This window comes from Canis lupus, chromosome 26 (assembly GCF_003254725.2).
Source record: "Canis lupus dingo isolate Sandy chromosome 26, ASM325472v2, whole genome shotgun sequence".
In the NCBI taxonomy this organism is placed as follows: domain Eukaryota; kingdom Metazoa; phylum Chordata; class Mammalia; order Carnivora; family Canidae; genus Canis; species Canis lupus.
The window spans coordinates 7,839,097-7,855,462 of record NC_064268.1 but is presented as its reverse complement, the minus strand read 5'-3'; the positions used below and the strand labels follow the sequence as shown (position 1 = coordinate 7,855,462).

The window sequence follows — 16,366 nt, the reverse complement described above, 5'->3', positions numbered from 1 at the left end:
GGAATACTTGTGTATGCTACAACATAAATAAACCTCAAAAACGTGATGTTGAGTGAAAGAAGCCAGACCCCAAACCACATATTGTATGATTCCATTTATATGAAATATTCAGAAAAGACAAATCTGTAGGAACAGAAGGTAGGTTAGTGGTTGCCAGGGATTGGAAGGAGGGGAGTAGGGAGGAGGGACTGCTGTCGTGGATGTGAGGGATCTTACTGGGTGGTGGTGGGATGCCCCAAAACTGGATGTGGTAAATATAATAAGCATCACTGAATTGTACACATTAAATGAGTGAATTTTATGATATGTGAATTATACTTCAATAAAGTTGTTTAAAAAAATGATGGCTTAGGTTTTTGGTTTGTAGAAAAACACCCAATCTCTGTTCAGAGATCTACATTTTTAGGTGCCTATTTAGTTACTGGCTTGGTGAAGGATTCATTCAATGAGGCTCCAAGTCTTTGTTTTTGATTCCTTGAAGATGATAGTGCCCAGGGCAAGAGGTTGGTAGTAATGAGTCCAAGATTTTTGGCTTTTTTTCTTACCTGGAGTGATTAACTTTGCCCAGAAGGAAAACTGTTCTTTGGTATTTTTTTTAAAGGTTTTGTTTATTTATTCATGAGAGACACAGAAAGAGAGGCAGAAACACAGGCGGAGTGGGGAGAAGCAGGCTCCATGGAAGGAGCCGGATGCGGAACTCGATCCCGGGACCCCGGATCACACGCTGAGCCAAAGGCAGACTCTCAACTGCTGAGCCACTGAGGCATGCCTGTTTTGGGCATTTATTTATTTATTTTTTAAGATTTTATTTATTCATGAGAGACACAGAGCGAGAGAGGCAGAGACATCGGCAGAGAGAGAAGCCAGCTCCATGCAGGGAGCCTGATGTGGGACTCGATCCTGGGACTCCAGGATCATGCCCTGTGCCGAAGGCAGGCGCTCAATCGCTGAGCCACCTAGGCATCCCGTGTTCTTTGGCATTTTAATCCAAATTCTGACACTTGCCTCTGAAATGAAGACATTCAATCCAAACTGGCAAAGTCAAACAGAATAAAACAGTATTTGTTTATGTAATTGAGAAGTCAGAGGTGTATCACCTTCAGGTATGAGTCGATCCAGGGGCTCAAATGAAACCATCAGGGCTCAGCCTTCATCTACCTCTCTGCCCTGTTTTCCCATCATTTGATTCATACTCAAGCAAAACAGCTCTGTTAGCTCTGGGCTCACGTTAGATCTTCCTCCTTCAGACTAGTAGAAGAAGAGCTTCTTTTTTTCAGCAGTTCTGGTAAAAGACCTCCAGCTGAGTTTTGTTGGTTTTGTTGTTTTTTGTTTGAGTTTTGTTGGTTTTGAATGCCTGTCCCCAAATCCGCCACTTGGGTCTGGAGACTCATATTCTGATTGGCCAGGCCCAGGTCATACGCCCTCGAACCTGGGACAGGTTCAACCCCATTCCTAGCCAGATTTCAATAACTGAGTGTGGGGAGGGATGGATTTCCAAAGAAACTGTGGAGACATGAACCAGAAGAGGAATAGCTGCCTGGTTGGCAAAAACAACAGAAGGCTTCCATATGGTGACCAGTTCCATTTGAGGCCACAGGTTCAAGGCTGATGGATGAAAGCCAGGATTGAATTGTTGCAGTGTGGCTCATTCTGCTCATGAAAAAAGCATTTCAAAGCACAGGTCTAATTGAGGGTCTTCTGGAGACACCCTCATCTGCAGAGGATAGCTAGGAATTCCAAGGGAGAACAAGAATTGTATTCCCCACCCTACCTCTCAGAACCACCTCATGGACAGTAGTGCATCAAGAGACAGCTGTTGTGAGATCCCTGGGTGGCGCAGCGGTTTAGCGCCTGCCTTTGGCCCAGGGCGCGATCCTGGAGACCCGGGATCGAGTCCCACGTTGGGCTCCCGGTGCATGAAGCCTGCTTCTCCCTCTGCCTGTGTCTCTGCCTCTCTCTCTCTCTCTCTCTCTCTCTCTCTCTCTCTGACTATCATAAATAAATAAAAATTAAAAAAAAAAGATACAGCTGTTGTAAAATGGTGCAGCTGCTATGGGAAATGGTATGGTGGTTCCTAAAAAAAATATTAAATATAGAATTACTATTTGATCTAGCAATCCCACTTCTGGGTCTATACCCCAAAGAACCGAGAGCAGAGATTTGAAATAGATACTTATACAGCCATGTTCATAGTACATTATTCACAATACTCAAAATATGAAAGCAGCCCAAGTGTCCACTGAATGAGGAATGAATAAGGAAGATGTGATATGTACACACGCACAAAATGGAATATTGTATATATATACAAAATTCCATATATACAAAATGGAATATTGTATATATATATACAAAATGGAATATTAGTCATAAAGGAGAATGAAATCTTGCCATTTGGAACAATTTGGATGGAGCTAGAGTGTATTGTGCTAAGCAAAATATGTCAGAGAAAGACAAATACATGATTACACTCATGTGGAATTTAAGAAACAAATAAGCAAAGAGAATAAAAGAGAAGCAAATGAAGAAACAAGCTCTTAATTATAGAGAACCAAGTGATCATTACCAAAGAGAGGAGTGGGGAGATGGGTTAAACAGGTGATGGGGATTAAGGAGGGCACTTGTCATGATGAGCACTGGGTAATGTATGGAATTGTTGAATCACTGTATTGTACACCTGAAACTAATAGAACACTGTGTTAACTAACTGGAATTTTAAAAAATGATTTTATTTATTTCTGAGACACACACACACACACACACAGAGAGAGAGAGAGAGAGAGAGGAAGAGACATAGGCAGAGGGAGAAGAAGGCTCCATGCAGGGAGCCCAATGTGGGACTCGATCCCGGGATCCTGGGAGCACATCCTGATCTGAAGACAGACACTTAACCACTTAGCTACCCAGGCGTCCCACTAACTGGAATTTTTAAAAATTTAATCATTTATTTCCCCCCAAAAGTCTCTGCATTTTCTTCCCAAAATGTTTCCGAGAAGTCAGATGTAAATTATGAAGAACTGAAAGGGTTCACATGTTGTATAATTCAACTAAACTATATTCTCTTCTGTTTGGTTTTCCAAAAAAAAAAAGACAAATAATATGTAGAACCACATATTATTTGTCACATATATATAAAGTATCTAGAAGGTCAAATTCATAGACAAAGTAGGATGGTGGTTGCCAGGGGCTGGGGAAACAGAAAAGAGAGTTGTTGTTTGATGGGTTTGGAGTTTTAGTTGAGATGATGAAAAAGTTCTGGAGATGAGTGGTGGTGATGGTTTCACAATGATGTGAACATATATAATACCACTGAATTGTACATTTAAATTTTTTTTAATTTTTAAAAAAGATTTTATTTATTTGAGAGAGTGTGTGGATAAGCAGGAGGGGCAGAGGGAGAATCAGACTCCCTGTTGAACAGGGAGCCTGACTTGGGGCTCAATCCCAGGGCCTTGAATTCATGACCTAAGCAGAAGGCAACCCCTTAATTGACTGAACCACCCAGGCATCCCTCCACTTAAAATTATTAAGATGGTAATTTTTAAATGTGTTTTATTAGAATTAGAAAAAATTTAGAAATTTTAAATGATTAAAATGGTAAATTTTATGTTATATGTATTTTATTACAGTTAGAATAAGAGGTAGCAGTCTGGAGAAAAGTTAGGATCCATGAAATGAATTGATAATCTTTCCTACTGCTTATGGGATTGGTATGAGGTGAAATCAGCAGATTCTGGGTGTGGGTGAGGGATACCTTGGGAGTAGAGAGTATGTCACACAAAGGACCTTGTTTCTGACTCCCCCCACCCCGACACCCCAACCCCATATTGTTCTCCTCTTAGCTGTCAAATCCTGAGTCTGGAGCTGAAGACAGGAGTGGACCAATATATGGTCTCCCCTGGGAAGTGGCTCTAGTTGATGGCAGAGAGAAAGAACCAAAGGGGAACAGGAGTGACTCCATATGCCCAGGGACAACATTGTGGGAAGATTCACAGACTTCCTATCCCTACCCAATCTGATGCTTTAGGATTGAGCAGAAAATATCACCAGCAGAGATTAGAGAAGTGCCTGTAGAAAAGTAGATGTCATTGAGTGTTGGTAAGATGTCGACAAATGTCATATGCTGTAAGTGGGAGTGTAAATTGATACAGCCACTCTGTGGGCAGTTTGCCAAGATCTATTAAAACAAGGCTGTACACTTTGACCCAGTAATCCTTCTTCCCTTCCCTAGAGAGATGCTTGTGTGTATGCCCATGGAGGCAGTGCAAGGATATTTTTTAATGTTGCATTGTTGGTTATAGGTAGAGACTGGAAACAACCTAAATATCCAGCAATAGAATGGCTCAATAACTGTGTCCATAGCATGAAATTTTGCATAGCTCTGAAAAGAATGAAGTATACACATTCTTATGTTTGTAGATCTTCAAGACATATTGTTGAGTGAGAAAAATAAACTTGTGGAATCATATCTATATTCTGATACTGTTAATATATTTTTAAAAATCAAAAGTATGGGCTTTAGTGTATAAGCTATGCTGCTGTAACAAAGAAATCCCCAAGTTAAAAAAAAAAAAAGGCTTAAATGAGGTAGCTTATTTGTCACATAGCAGTCCAAAGAGAGCTGTGGTCCAGGGTAAGTGATGTTCAGTTCTGTGTCGCTGTATAAAACAATAGTAATTACATTTTGCTCATGGATTCTGTGGGTCAGGGGTTTAGACAGGGCATGATAGGAGTGGCTTGACTGTGTTCTGATGTCAGAGCTTTAGCTGGGAAGACATAAATGGCTAGGAATACCTTACAGATTGTGGCTGGGATCATTTGGAGGTTTATTTCTTTTTCTCTTTTTTAAAAGATTTTATGTATTAGAGAGAGAGAGAGAGAGAAAGAGAGAGGTTAGTGAGCAGGGAGGGGAGGGAGAAGCAGGCTCCCCACTGGGCAAGGATCCCAATATGGGGCTCGATCCCAGGACCCTAGGAGCATGACCTGAGCCAAAGGCAGACACTTAACTGACCAGGTGCTCCTATCTGAAGATTTCTTTACCCACTAGTCTAAATGTCTGAGCTGGAATGACAAGAATGTTTGTCTCAGTTGGTACGATTGATCAGAGTGCCTACGTGTGACTAGGTTTTCTATACATCATGGTGGCCTCAGGGTAGATGAACTGTTTGCTCTAAAAGCAAGTGTTCCAGCAAATAAGGCAGAAGCCACATGGCCTTCCATGACTTTTTTTTCTCAGAAACTATAGTGTTGCTTCAGCCATATTTTATTGGTTAAACCAGCTACAAGCCTATCCGTATTTAAAAGGAGCGAACATGGGATCGCTGGGTGGCGCAGCGGTTTGGCGCCTGCCTTTGGCCCAGGGCGCGATCCTGGAGACCCAGGATCGAATCCCACATCGGGCTCCCGGTGCATGGAGCCTGCTTCTCCCTCTGCCTGTGTCTCTGCCTCTCTCTCTCTCTGTAACTATCATAAATAAATAAAAATTTAAAAAAATAAAAATAAAAATAAAAGGAGCGAACAGATATCTCACATTTTTATGTGAGGAATGCTAAAGGATGGGCGATCATGTTTTAAAACCATTACAGGTGGGAAGCTCTGTCACATGAAGTCATCAGAGGTTGGTTTGGCTGGGGAAGGGACATTGGGATTTGCCATTGACATCAAATGGCTTCCATCTCTGATTTTAAGGTAACTGCACCTCTTGTTGCCATATCCCAGCCAGGGAAGGGGACAGTGGAGGGCAAGCAGCTCCTTATAAAGATGTGATTCAGAACTTACACACACCACTTCTACCTGCATCCCTTTGGCTAACTCACAGTCCTCCTACTACACATAGCTGCAAGGGAGGCTGGGAAATGTCTATTTCTGGGTGGCTATGTGCCCAGCTAACAACTCAGTGGGGTCCTGTTATTTAAGGAAATAAAGGAGAATAAGTATTAGGAACAATTCATTTTTGCAACAGTGTGTATTTTTCATGTACATGTATAAATATTTATGTGCATATATGTAGAAATAGGTCTATATAGATATACATAGGTAAATAGACTACAGTCTGGAAAAATACATAGATAAAAGTCCAGAAGAATCTGGTAATAGTAGTTACCTCTGGAGAAAGGGGAGAAGACAGGGTGCTGGATATTCATAGGTGACTCCAGCCATAGCTGTAGCATTTTAATTTTTTTAATTTTTATTTTTTAAAGATTTCATTTATTTATTCATGAGAGACACAGAGAGAGAGAGAGAGGCAGAGACACAGAGGGAGAAGCAGGCTCCATGCAGGGAGCCTGATGTGGGACTCGATCCCGGGTCTCCAGGATCACACCTTGGGCTGAAGGCGGCGCTAAACCGTGAGCCACCCAGGGATCCCCATGTAGCATTTTAATTTTTAACGAGGATATTGTCTTCATGTTTTACTTAAGAAGTTAGATATTAATTTAAATCCAAGGGGGCCTGGTGAGCATCTGGCTGCTGATGTTGCAGTCTCGATCTCATTTTTCTGTGGTGGGATCCAGCACCAAAGATTGCCAGGAGGTAGCATGGCCCTTTATCTTTCAACATCAGCTGGTGTCACCGAGGACTCTTGGTTCAGAAGCCCCACCTTCTCAAAAGCTGAGTAGTCTACTTGGGATCTCTCTTCCCCCATCCTTCCTGTCCAGTTCTGGAGAATTTCCTGTAATACTAGCAGATTAGTTGAACATAGAGGGCCGAAGAATTCAAAAGTGAGTAAATCACAGCCTCCCTCTTTACAAATTACTTGTTAAGATAGGAAGCTGGTCACTGTAAATGGAGAAAGCAGTGGGCAGCAAGCAATCAAAGTTAAAATCACAGACATGGTGTCCTTCCTGATAGGAGACACTGAGGACACAGTGTCACTTTAATGGTATTTCTGATCCAAATGCATAACCAAACTCCAGTCATGAGGAAATATCTGACAAACCCAGATGGGGATGACATTCTTCAAAACAACTGGACTGCACCCTTTAAAAATATCCATGTCATGAAAGACAAAGAAGAATTGAAGAACTGTTGTAGACTAAAGGAGCCTAAAGAGAAACGATGATTTGATCATTGGACGATGGATATATAAGAGAATGTTGTGTTCTTAGGAAATACACACTGAAGTATTTAAGAGTAAAGAAGCATGTTGTCTACAACCAATTCCCAAATGGTTTAGAAAGAAGTGGGCAAACTTTTTTTGGCAGAAAGGCTATGGAATAAGGATTCTAGGCTTTGGTGGGCCATATGGTCTGTGTCACAACTACTCACTCTGCCTGTTGTAGTACCAGAGTAGCCTCGACAATATGTAAATGAATGGGTGTGGCTGTGCTCCAATAAAGTTTATTTATGGATACTGAAATTTCAATTTCATATGCTTCTCACGTGTCATGAAATATTCTTTTGATTTTTTTTTCAACCAGGCAAAAACCATTTCTAGCTTACTGCCCATACAGAATCTTGTGGTTGGAGATTTGGCCTATGGGCTGTAGTTCACTGGTGCCTGTTATAGAAAAAGAACACACAGGGCAGCCCAGATGGCTCAGCAGTTTAGTGCCGCCTTTGGCCCAGGGCGTGATCCTGGAGACCCGGGATCGAGTCCCACATCAGGCTCCCTGAATGGAGCCTGCTTCTCCCTCTGCCTGTGTCTCTGCCTCTCTCTCTCTCTCTGTGTCTCTCATGAATAAATAAATAAAATCTTAAAAAAAAAAAACACACAAACACATACACACACACACACACACACAGTATAAAGCAAATATGTATGGCATAATGACAACAGTGAATCTGGGTGAAGGGTATACGGGAGTTCTTCAGCAAGTTTGAAATTATTTAAAGCTAAAAAGTGGGACACCTGGGTGGCTTAGTGGTTGAGCATGTGTCTTTGGCTCAGGGTGTGATCCCAGGTCCAGGGATCGAGTCCCGCATTGGGCTCCCTGCAAGGACCCTGCAAGGACCTGCAAGGAGTCTGCTTCTCCCTCTGCCTATGTCTCTGCTTCTCTCTGTGTCTCGTGAATAAATAAATAAAATCTTAAAAAAAAAAAAAGCTAAAAAGTTACAGAAAAGACATGATTTTCCTCTCCAGGGACCCAGGAAGGAGAGTGAGAATGCAGTGTGAATTCAGGGGGACCAAGCCCATTCATCTCAGGGCCAGAGTAGACTTGCTCAATATTCTTTGATGTTCCTAATTTTATCTCTTCACTTCATTGCCATCACTGCTTCTTTATTTTCTGGCTTGACTGTCATATTCTAGAGACCCTGCCTGGCAGACATGAGAGTTTAGGCTTTGACCATCCCCCTTTTTTTCCTCCCTCTGGTAAATACATTTATCCACCACCCAAGAAAATAGACACTTTAAATATGTTCATTGGATTATGGTTTTTAATTTCATGGTCCCTGTCCCTCATGCTGTTTCCTCCAAATTGTTGATGTTTGTCTTAGATGATCAGAACTCTAGAGGGAAGGGTTGTTACTGAGCATATGGTGTAATGTTGGGTGAGGTGTGCTGTGGCAACATGATCAAGAAGTTGCTGTGTTCATCCTCCCTGCATTGGAGGGAGTCTTTCCCTAGGCCTTGTGGCCCTGAATTGTTATTTCCAGAGCCTGAGGTAGGGAGGGCTGACTTTGAGGGAAGATGTTTGTCCTTATTTGATTTAGCAAGAAGTCTCTTTATTGCCAGGATGAGAAATCTAACTCAAACTAGCCTAAGTTAAAAAGAATTTATTAATTCATATCACCAAGAGTATTACATTCAGACCAGGTTAGATCTCAGGGCTGAATTGATGCTGTGAGAATTCTATCTCCTCCTGCATTGCAATTTTGTTTTCCTGTTTGGCTTCATTTGCGCAGCAGCCTCAGGTGTACTTTCTAGCGATTAGCAAACCTAGAAGGAGGGCATTTCTAAACCAATACTTCTAAACCAAAGTCCCAGGGCTGACTGTCACTGGCCCAGTTTGAGCCACGTGTCTACCTCTGAACCAGTCACTGGTTAGGGCATCGGAGGATGCTGATTGGCCAGGCCTCGATTACATGACCATTCCTGGCATGGAGACTGTTAGCTCTACTCAAACCATCTGGTCCAAGAAGAGGTTGACAAGAGGTGGCCCCTCAGAAGCCACCTCATATTTGGTTGCTGTTGCTAGTAGGAAGGATGGAAGCCAGGCAGGAAACAAAACAAAACAAAACAAAACAAAACAAAACAAACAAAACAAAACATTGGTTCTATACACAGGTTCTGTGCCATGCTGCCTTCCCTAGTTCCAGTCCCAGTTTTCTAAGCTACATCTTTGATGGTGGTAGTTGTATCATTGTAGCTGTCAAACTGACTTCCACAGCCATATTTCATGACACAAGCAAAATATGAAAAACCACCCATTCACATTCTCCCCTACACCCTACTTGGGCGCCTCTATCTCTCAGGAAACCCACAGGATCTACAGGCAGAAGCTGGAGGAGCTGACCTCACTCCAGACTTTGTGTAGCGGCTCCATCAACAAGCAGAAGACGCGACTGAAGGACTTGAAGCACACACTCCAGAGGTAGGCAAGGCTGCAGCTCTTCTGGTTTTAAGGGACTTGCCCAGCTCAAAGCTGGCTTGAGCAGAGAATGGAAATTTTAATGGAAAAAAACCAGGAGTAGTTTCAGACATCACTGGATCCAGGGGTCAAAAGATGTTTTTAGGAATCTGTTTTTTTTCCCCCTCTCTAAATTCTGCCGTCCTCTAGATTGGCTTCACTCTCAATTGGCTGACTGTCCCCTTATGGTCACTGAGATGACCATCAGCAGTGCCAGACTTATAGCTTCCAGACTTACCTCCCCCATCCTTACTTCCTATTGTTTTTGTTGTTGGTGGTGGTGTTATTGTTATTATTATTATTATTTTTTACCACAGCACAATCACTTGTTTTTCAGTGAAAGTTCTGGATGTGATTCTCATTGCTGGAATTGGTCACATGCTCATATTTTAACCAATCACTGAGACTCTGGTTAGGCAAAAGTAGGTCATATGCTTAGTTTATGGACCTGGGGGATGGGACAGTCTTACTTGACTATATGGAGTGGGAAAGAGGAGGAGAGGTAGTTTCCCAGAGGAAAGTTATTATAGGTCTCTGGTGTAGGCGGTAGGAAGTCTGGCATCCCTGGGGTAGGGAAGTTTTTAAGCTCATGACTTAGTTCAGTTCTTGAGGTCAGGATCATATGTTCACTTGCCAATCCTCATGTCTTCATGGTGTGGAAAGAGCTCTCATCCCCCATAGGTAAAGGGGTCTAGAGAGTGATTAGACAGGCAAGGAGACTGAGGCTCTGAGTGGCTTATCCAGTTGACTTAGCTGGGTCTCCATACTATAGTGTATTAACTCTTGGTCAATTCTTCCCTCCCCTTGTGGGCAATTTTTGCAAACGTTACTAATTATATCCCTAACTTTGGCTGACCATTTTGGAAATGGGGGCCCATTAGTCATGGAGTAAGAGTGTGAATGGTTCCATGTAATGACATTGCCACTCAGAAAAACACACCTTACTTACGGTAAGACTCAATAGTCTTTATCAGTCTAGGATTTTTCATCCATGGCACTGTTGATAATTCTGCTGCAAGGTCTATGCTATGTATTCTAGGATGTTTGGCAGCATCTCTGGACACTACCCGCTATATGCGAATAGAATCCCCCATTCCTGTTTGACAAACAAAATGTTCCTAGACATTGACAATTGTCCCCAGTTGAGAACCATTGGGTTAGAAGGTTGACCCATGAGGACACACTTAATACACTGAGAGGGTGTCCACTGTCTTGTTTTTCTAGTCTTGAGAGTTAAATATCACCAAAAAAACCCCAGACAGTGATCAGTTAACTGCTAACAGTTTTAAAGCACTTTCCTGTCTGCACTCCTAGTAATCTTCAGGCTCTTCTTTTAGAAGAGTAAGAAGCAAGGTATTGCCTCTAGAGGTCCATTGAGGTCCTCATACCTTGTATGAAGGGTCATTCTAAATGTGTTACATTTAGCGTACTCACTTACTCCTCACACCAGTACTGTCCATGAGGTAGGCCTGATGTTACCCCTGTTTTTCGGGTATGGAAAATAAGATGGAGAGGTTAAAGGGCTTTTCCAAGGTCACAAGCTAGCAGTGACCCAGTGTCAAACCCACAGGGTACAGAGGGAGAATTGAGGTTGCAAGAGGCATTGAGATATAAAGACAGGAGGGCAGTGCCCAGAGCCCCCGGATTCTTTCTCTAATTTGAGTAACACCCCGCTTATCCTATGCCCACACATCTGACCAAACAGGTACAAGAGCCATGCCAGTCGGGAGGAGGCAGAGCTCATTCAGCAGATGAGCGCCAACATCAAGGATCGTCAGAACATCTTCTTCGACATGGAGGCCTACCTGCCCAAGAAGAATGGGTAGGAGCTGGGAACTTACCCCACCCCTGCAGTGGGCAGACACCCAGGCCTAGAGTACTGGTCTGTGTGATTCCCAGCTGCCTGCTGGGGCTTGAGGTTGAGGGAAAGGAGGGAAGCAAGAGGAGACAGAAGGCAGCTTCCTCAGATGTTTCTCCACAGAACAGGATGGGGTCTCAGAGTGACCTTCCTGGGAGGGCTTTTGTAAGATTTGGTTTCCAGCACCTGCCACATGCGTGGTGCCACCCAAGGTCAAGAGAAGAGATGTTCTTTCCTAAAGAACAAACATTTGTTTATTTTATTTTTATTTTAAATTCTGGTATAGTTGACAGTACTGTATTAGTATCGGGTGTTCATCAGCCGATGCTCATCAGCACGAGTTCACTGCTTCATCCCCATCACTTGTTCCCCCTACCCCCAGCCCCTCTCCTCTGATGACCATCAGTTTGATCTCTGTAGTTAAGATTGTTTCTTTTCTCTCTCTCTCCCTCTCTCTCTTTCTCTCTCTCTTTTCCTTTGAGAACAAACATTTATTGAGTGCCTGTTGTATGCCTAGCATTGTGCTGGGGGCTTTTGAATTGTCTACAGCTTGGTGAATCAGACCCAGGTATCCAAATTCTAAAAGATTCAAAGACAATTGGGGGTGTTCTGCTCAGGTGGCTCAGCCCATGTTTGGATGTAAACACTCTGACTCCAGAGCTTTTGTTCTTTCTGTCTTCCTCCTTTGGAGAAGTCCCATTTCCTCCCTCAGGTGACATCACTGCCACCTGTTCCAGAGCAAGATCAGACAGTGTTGTATCAAAACCTGGTGCAGACTGCTAAGTGTGCTCGCATCAGTTACCTCTGGCCCTTTCTCCTGGTTTGGCCTACCAGTAGCCAGAGGCCCTATCAGGAGGCTTACTATCCCTTTGACATTTAAAGCCATTCCTCTTGGCTTCTCTTTTTGCCATATTTGATGAAAAACTCTTTGAGTTGGGTAGTGATGATTTTCCATAGAATAAAACTGCATGACCCTTTTTAAAATTAAAAAAATACATAAAAATATTATTTATTTATCCATGAGAGACCCAGAGAGAGGCAGAGACACAGGCAGAGGGAGAAGCAGGGTTCCCACAGTGAGCCTGATGCAAAACTAAATCCCAGGATCTCAGGATCACAACCTAAGCTTAAGGCAGATGCTCAACCACTGAGCCACCTAGGGGTCCCTAAATTTTTTAAAAAATATTTTATTTAGTTATTTAAGAGATAGAGACACAGAGCAGGAGCAAGGGGAAAGGCAGAGGGAAAAGTAAGCTCCCCACTGAGTGCTGGAAGCCCGATGTGAGGCTCGATTCCAGGACCTTGAGAACATGACCTGAGCTGAAGACAGACGCTTAACCCACTGAGTCACCTGGGCGCCCCAGCATGACCCATCTTTACAGTGTGACTCAGATACACTTTCCCAGCTCTAGTCACCTTAGTCCTCCATACATTTTACGTTGTCTGGCAATCTTTGGCTTCATGTGACGGAAAACCCAACTCAAAGTGCTTACAAAAAAATAGGGAATTTATTGGCTTGTATAATAGAAAGGTGCAGATTTTGCTGTGGGTCTGGCTGGATCTTGCTGCTCAAGTAATATTGTTAGAATATTGTTAGGCTCTGTCTCTTAGGGAGCTTTCCTTTTACTCTCTTTACTATGTGGGTTTTGTTCTTAGGGAGACTTTCTCTGCAAACTGGCCCCAGTAGCTCTGGGTTTGCATTCTGCCAGCTTACCAGTTCCAGTAGAGAAAGCCTCTTTGTTTCTTAGTAGTTCTGGGGGGAAAAAAATCCCAGGACTGAGTCTCATTGGCTTGTGACCAATGTGTCACGTGACCATCCTTAACCCAATCAGGAGGATGCACTGGTTTGATGGGCTAAGTGCAGCTCACTGCCTTACCCTAGGAACTTGGGGGGGTGTTGGTGTTGGTGGGGGGATGATGAATCTCTGAAGGGAAATGGCACTGCTTTTTCAGGAAGTATACTGTATCACTAGGCAAAAAAAGAAAGATGTTCTTTTTACACCTCTGCTCCAGTTACACCATACTGGAAATGCCCCTAGACTTTACTCAGAGCTAGAAAGAAGACTCTTCTGTTTGCTTTTCTCCTCTGGACCTTCTACTCATCCTTCAAAGTCTCATTCAAATATTGTCAATTAGATGAAGCCTTTCCAAAACCCCTCTCCCTCTGTGGAATTAACCCTTCCTCTCCCAAAATTTCATAACCATTTATTTGTACTTTATTAGTGCCATTGGGGTACAGGCTATTGTAACAAAAGCCTGATGATGCAGGGCCTCCAGCAAGTTGGTGGTTTCTCTTCTCACACAGCAGTCCAGAGGTCAGAGGACCAAGAGTGATGGGCTCATGGGGTCCTGTGAGGACTCAGGATCCTTCCAGTCCAGCTCCCTGCCTCTCCACTCTTCAGGGAGTTGTGTTCATGTGCATGGCCAAAGCTGGCTTACACCATCACATCCTCAGGAAGTGGAGGGCAAGCAGATCCTTTTTACAAAAAAAAAAAAAAAAAAAAAAAAAAAAAGTTTGCCATTCCCCAGCAAAGCCAAAAACACACAAATTCTATAATCTAGAAATTCCACTCCTATCTCTATAGCCAGTGGAAATGAGTGCTTCTGCCCTCCAATAGACATGTATATGAATGTCAACAGCAAAGAATCCAGACACAAGGGATCCCTGTTTGGCGGTTTGGCGCCTGCCTTTGGCCCAGGGCGCGATCCTGGAGAACTGGGATTGAAAACCACGTCGGGCTCCCAGTGCATGGAGCCTGCTTCTCCCTCTGCCTGTGTCTCTGCCTCTCTCTCTCTCTTTCTCTGTGTGACTGTCATAAAAAAGTAAAAAAATAAAAAAAATAAAAAAAAAGAATCCAGACACAAAAAGGATACATCACATGTTGCATTAATTTTTTTTTGTATGAAATGTCCAGAATAGGCAAATCCATAGATGGACAGTAGATTAGTGGTTGCCAGGTGCTGGGAGAAAGGAGGAAAGGAAGTGACTGCTGATAGGTATGGGCTTTCTTTGGGATGATGAAAATATTCTAGAATTAGGTAATGGTGACAGTTCTATAATATTTTGAATATACTAGAAACCATGAAGTTGTATACTTGAAAAGGGTGAGGTCATAGGGGTGCCTGGCTGGCTCACTCAGAAGAGCATGTGACTTTTGATCTCAGGGCCATGAGTTCAAGCCCCACGTGGGGTGTAGAGATCATTTAAAGAAATAAAACTGGGCAGCCCGGTGGCGCAGCAGTTTAGTGCCACCTGCAGCCGGGGGTGTGGTCCTGCAGACCTGGGATCGAGTCCTGCGTCGGGCTTCCTGCATGGACCCTGCTTCTCCCTCTGCCTGTGTCTCTGCCTCTCTCTCTCTCTCTGAATAAATAAATAAATAATCTTTAAAAAAATAAAACTTTAAAAAATGGGTGATGTTATTTTATATGAATTACATCTTGAGGGATCCCTGGGTGGCGCAGTGGTTTGGCGCCTGCCTTTGGCCCAGGGCGCGATCCTGGAGACCCGGGATCGAATCCCACGTCGGGCTCCCGGTGCATGGAGCCTGCTTCTCCCTCTGCCTGTGTCTCTGCCTCTCTCTCTCTCTGTGTGACTATCATGGAATAAATAAATAAAATCTTTTAAAAAAAAATTACATCTTGATTAAAAAAAAAAGTGTTCACAGCAGCTGTATTTCTATTAGCCAAAAACTGAAAACATCTTAAGTGTTCATCAGTAGTAGAATGAGTAAGTAAGTTGTGGTATCTCCATTGAGTGGAATACTATACACAGACAACATGGATGAATCTCACCAACATAATATTGAGGGAAAGGAGCTAGGCATAAAATATACTGTAGGTATACCTATAAATATACTGAAGGTTATACTTCAGTTTTAAAAATAACCCTTTTTAAAAAAAATAAAAATAAAAAAATAAAAATAACCCTTAAAAAAAAAAGATGTTATTTATTTATTCATAAGAGATACACAGAGAGGCAGAGACACAGGCACAGGGAGAAGCAGGCTCCCTGCAAGGTAGCCTGATGCAGGCCTTCATCCCAAGACCTTGGGATCATGACCTGAGCCAAAGGCAAATGCTTAACTGCTGAGCCACTGAGCTACCCAGGTGTGCTAGAGAACCTTCAAATTGACCTAGAGATTGTACACGTGTTCACCTCACTGGTTGGAATTTAGTCACATGCTCACATTAGCTACAAGAGAGCCTGGGAAATATGGTCCCTAGGCCAGCTAAAATGGGAAATGGCTTGGTCATGACTGTTGTGTGTCACAGTTGTAACATACTCTAGTCATTCTCACTCCATGTGAGAATTTTACCGCTAAGTTTAGCACTCTATTTTCTAACATAGGTGCTTAATGCATGCTTACTAAGTTTGAATGTTTTTGGTTGGGGCCCACTCCCAGGGCTGGTAAGGAACAAGTCGGCACTCACAAGTACTTTCCTTCCAGGCTCTACTTAAATCTGGTCCTTGGCAATGTGAATGTGACCCTTCTCAGCAACCAGGCCAAGTAAGTATCTCAGACTCCCACCTGGCTTTAGGGAATCCAGGCATTTTGCTCTTTCAACTCAGAAGAAATGAACCAAGCTAGAATTTTTGCGTAAATAGAAAACATTAAGAGTTGGGCTCTGGCTCTTAGTTTTTCTGACACTCTCTTTTCTGTGGGGAGACCATCCTCAGACCATTACTTCCTTCTCTTCATGCAGTTGATACATTGGGTAAACAGAACTGCTACTTTCCCATGAGAAATGGGCCCTGCTCCATTCCACTCCTTATAACACCTAGTTCTCCTGGGCAGCAGGCAGTACTGTCCATCTGAAAGTGGTCAGTTCTGGGGGTAGGAGAGCTCTGGTGTTTTTGTTGCTGTAGCATCCCCATCATCGGCCCGGAGATCTACCCCAGGAGTCCAGGGACACGGGAAGCTTTACATATGGGTCCTCT

The 16,366-nt window shown here is 43.2% G+C and overlaps 1 protein-coding gene across 5 annotated transcripts in view; it reads left to right on the top strand.

Moving 5' to 3' along the window:
* The window catches only part of TMEM120B (transmembrane protein 120B), a 47,842-nt gene that overhangs the window by 9,210 nt on the left and 22,266 nt on the right, over positions 1-16,366 (top strand). For all 5 annotated transcript variants that reach the window (XM_035706678.2, XM_035706676.2, XM_035706677.2 and 2 more), the window contains exons 2-4: positions 9,415-9,533; positions 11,275-11,391; positions 15,876-15,935. In XM_035706678.2, the coding sequence (XP_035562571.1) occupies positions 9,415-9,533; positions 11,275-11,391; positions 15,876-15,935 (296 nt within the window). The remainder of the gene's footprint in view (positions 1-9,414; positions 9,534-11,274; positions 11,392-15,875; positions 15,936-16,366) is intronic.